The sequence below is a fragment of the Mus caroli genome, chromosome 3, assembly GCF_900094665.2.
Source record: "Mus caroli chromosome 3, CAROLI_EIJ_v1.1, whole genome shotgun sequence".
Taxonomy (NCBI): Eukaryota; Metazoa; Chordata; class Mammalia; order Rodentia; family Muridae; genus Mus; species Mus caroli.
In genome coordinates, this window is record NC_034572.1 from 87,616,981 (window position 1) to 87,620,810 (window position 3,830).

The 3,830-nt window shown below is 41.8% G+C and overlaps 1 protein-coding gene across 1 annotated transcript in view; it reads left to right on the plus strand.

The window, feature by feature from the left end:
- Positions 1–1,869: 1,869 nt before the first annotated feature.
- Positions 1,870–3,830, plus strand: part of Tchh (trichohyalin) — a 5,881-nt gene continuing 3,920 nt past the window's right edge. Inside the window, exons 1-2 of the mRNA XM_021159100.2 lie at positions 1,870–2,007; positions 2,944–3,827. Of these exons, the coding sequence (XP_021014759.1) occupies positions 1,870–2,007; positions 2,944–3,827 (1,022 nt within the window). The remainder of the gene's footprint in view (positions 2,008–2,943; positions 3,828–3,830) is intronic.

Consider the following 3,830-nt stretch of genomic DNA (forward strand, 5'->3'; position numbering starts at 1 on the left):
TAGAACACTTATCACCTTTGTTTTTATGTTTTTATTTTAACAATGAAAGAAAATTAGAAAATCTGAAGAATATTCTCCTTTACGTATTAGGTGGGGCCAGTACCCAGTCAGGAGACAAGTCCTGTGAACCCTGTGCCAAATAGCTACGTGAGCAAATAGTGAGATAAACAAGCCATTCCTGGAGACAGAGGTGGAGCTGGGATTTCAATGAATCAGGTCATCCCACAGAGTGGGTGTCTCCTTCCTAAGTTGCTCCCCGGGGCACAATTTAAACCCCTATAAAAGGCCAGGCTCCCAGTTACCTAGCACACTTGCCAGCAGTGTCAGCGAGCACTTGACTTCTTCTTCTGGTGAAGTGGGTAAGTTCCATTCTATGGGATGATATTCTATGATAATTCATTGTCTAGCCATGGTACATGTTGGGAGAATAGAGGTGAGTCCTACCTTCCAGAAGGGACTTCCACCTTCCAGTATCGGCTAAATCTCACTTCATCTGTCTCGTGGTTTTCTTCTTTTTTGGAAAGGTCTTGTTTAGCCCTATCTGGCCTAGACCTTACTGTGTAGACCCAGCTGTTCTCAAACTCACAGGAATCCACCTGCCTCTGCTTCTGGGAAGCTAGGATTAAAGGAATGAACCAGCATGCTTAGCTTACTCCATCTCCTCATGGTCAGAGCCATTAGTTGAACCAAGAGCAGCAATTCTTCCAAGGCTCTGAACTCAATACTTATATGCATCAAGAAATGTCATGTGTGCCTCTTATGAGGCTCATTTTTCTGAAAAACTATGATCTCAAAGGTGTGCAAACTCTTTTGATCTCTTTTTATGCATACTTACACAGTTCACATCTGAATTGGCAAAAGAGGTATTGAAGTTGAAATGATATAAAGTACTCACCTAAATGCGGTACTATGCAGGCAGCCAGCAAAGCCATCCAAATATTCTTTTAACACGAGCCTATTGTTGTTGTCCTTGCTGTGCATTTTGCTTTGTTCTGGCATTATGGGAGTTCAACATACTATTTTGAACATAATAGCAGTCATTCTACCACTGAACTACATTCCCAGAGTCCCTCCTATTTTTATAATCCAACATTCAAACTATTTACCTGAGTTTAACAAAGCCAGCCCTAAGAATAATATCATCCAAAGTTCTTCAGGTTTGTTTGGCCCACTGACTCTGCTTAACCAAACAGAAAGGATCTCTCAAATAATTTTCATCAATAGAAGATTAGATAGCCATACTATGTCTGAGTTAAGATAGATAGCATGCATTGTTTTTCTGCCTTGTTCTATCTAGATGTTACAATGTTTCACTTGGATGACATGAATTAGTGTCTTATAGGCTATACATTTAAGAAATAATTCACATTTTCTTTCCACTGTTTGTTGCAATGTTTTTGAAAACACAATTAGCATACATGGTTACATATTTATTTCTGAAGATGCTCAAGTCTCTCTTCACATCTTTGCTTTTACCTATCCTTTGTGCTCAACTTTAAGTGTTGCTATGAATAGCAATATGTAGAATTTAAAGTCTTTCCCTCATCACTCCATTCTCTGCTCTGAAATATGCTGAAACGAAAACAGGGGGAGGGAGGTTATGGATAGTCTACACTGATGGACAATGAAAAGTTGACTGTAATATAGTGTGAAGGTGATTTCTTGGCTTTGAATTTTTCAATATTTCTCTTCCTCTTCCTGAATACAGTATTCAAAGATAAAATGCTCTGAAAATGCAAGTTAAAATAACTATGATAGATCCAAAGATCTGTTTAAATCAGTGTGAATGAAGTTTTGCCAAAGTCAGAAGCAGAGATTTGATTTTGAATCCTATTTTATTGTTCAGGTTTACTTGAATTTTAAGAAAAAATGTCTCCACTTATAAGAAGCATTGTTGATATCACTGAAGTTTTCAATCAATATGCATCACAAAGTTGTGATGGAGCATCACTTAGCAAGAAAGACCTGAAAAACCTCCTTGAGAGAGAACTTGGAGATGTCCTTCAGGTAAGACCTCACACACTCAAAAAGAAATCTATAGGTGTGGGGGCTATCAATTTTTCTCCCAAGAAAGACCAGAGCAATGAATATTGATCAATATTGTTTTAAAACATGACAGGGCTACATTCATTTTTGAGCCCGAGTTATTTAAATCTGTATTGTAATATGAGTATTAAAGAAGTTAATAGCATATATTTAATAGTCTTGATGGCATTGTTAGTAGGAATGAAGTATAAGTTAATAGGGCATTACCACTAATAATGCCTGATCAAGTTAGTTGGACCTGAAAAAGACTCCCCACCCCATCTCCCAACTTTCAGCAATAGAAATTTGCCTGTTTCTCAATTAAAATGGCATTGCTGTAAATATCTCAGTTCTTCTTCAAACATGGAATAAAAATTAAATCAGGAGCACTGGCTATTTCAAGCAGAAATGTCTGTTGAAAATCTTCATAAAATTTCATTTTATTGATCACAACGATGAAACCATTCTTATTAATTCATCTAGAAAGAATTTGTTGTTTTGATCAGCACACAATTAACAAAATTTTCCAACAATAGTATGTTTTGAAATGAGTTGTTTCCATAGCTGGGAAAACAGGACAACATATTTTCTTTGCTTTGCTTTTTTAAAAGATTTATTTATTTATTTATTTATTTATTTTATATGTGAGTACACTGTCAATCCCTTTAGACACATCAGAAGAGGGCATCAGATCCCATTACAGATGGTTGTGAGCCACCATGTGGTTGCTGGGAATTGAACTCAGGACCTTTGGAAGAGCAGTCAAGTGCTCTTAGCGGCTAAACCATCTCTCCAGCCCCTCTGTGCATTTTCTAATCGCTCCAAATAGCCCCCTCCCCAAAACAAACGTGAGTGCAAAGTTTACTACTTGTAAATAATTAATTATAAAACTTTTTTTGTTTGTTTTAATCTTTTCAGAGTCCACATGACCCTGAGACTGTAGACCTGACCCTAGAACTTCTGGATCGCGACTGCAACGGGCGTGTTGATTTCAACGAATTCCTCCTGTTCCTTTTCAAGATTGCTCAAGCTTGCTATTATGCTCTCGATCAGGCCGCAGAGCTAGGCGAGAAGAGAGCCTTGCCCAGTGAAAAGAGGAATCTGTCACAAGATCGCAGGAAAGAAGACCAAAGGAGATTCGAGCCCCGGGGCAGACAACTGGACGAAGAACCTGGGAGCCGAAGCTGGCAGAAGAGACGTGAGCAGGAGCGCGCAGAGGAGCAGCGGCTGGAGCAGCGCCACAGGCAGCACCGCGAAGAGCAGAGACTGCAAAGGCGAGAACTGCAAGAACTGGAGGAACGCCTTGCAGAGAAAGAGCCGCTTAGCTGGAGTAAGGGTCGTGACGCGGAGGAGTTTTCTGAGGTAGAGGAACAGCAAAGTCAAGAGAGACAGGAACTCAAGGGCAAGGGTCAAACAGAAGAGAGAAGGCTGCAGAAGCGCAGGCAAGAAGAGCTACGCGAACCCCTGCTAAGGCGCGATCTGGAGTTGAGGCGCGAACAAGAGCTAAGGCGCGAGCAGGAGTTGAGGCAGGAACTGAGGCGCGAGCAAGAACTAAGGCGCGAGCAGGAGCTGAGGCAGGAGCTGAGGCGCGAGCAGGAGCTGAATCGAAGGCAGGAGCTGAGGCGCGAACAAGAGCTAAGGCGCGAGCAGGAGCTGAGGCAGGAACTGAGGCGCGAGCAGGAGCTGAGGCAGGAACTGAGGCGCGAGCAGGAGCTAAGGCGCGAGCAGGAGTTGAGGCAGGAACTGAGGCGCGAGCAAGAGCTAAGGCGCGAGCAGGAGTTGAGGCAGGAACTGAGGCGCGAGCA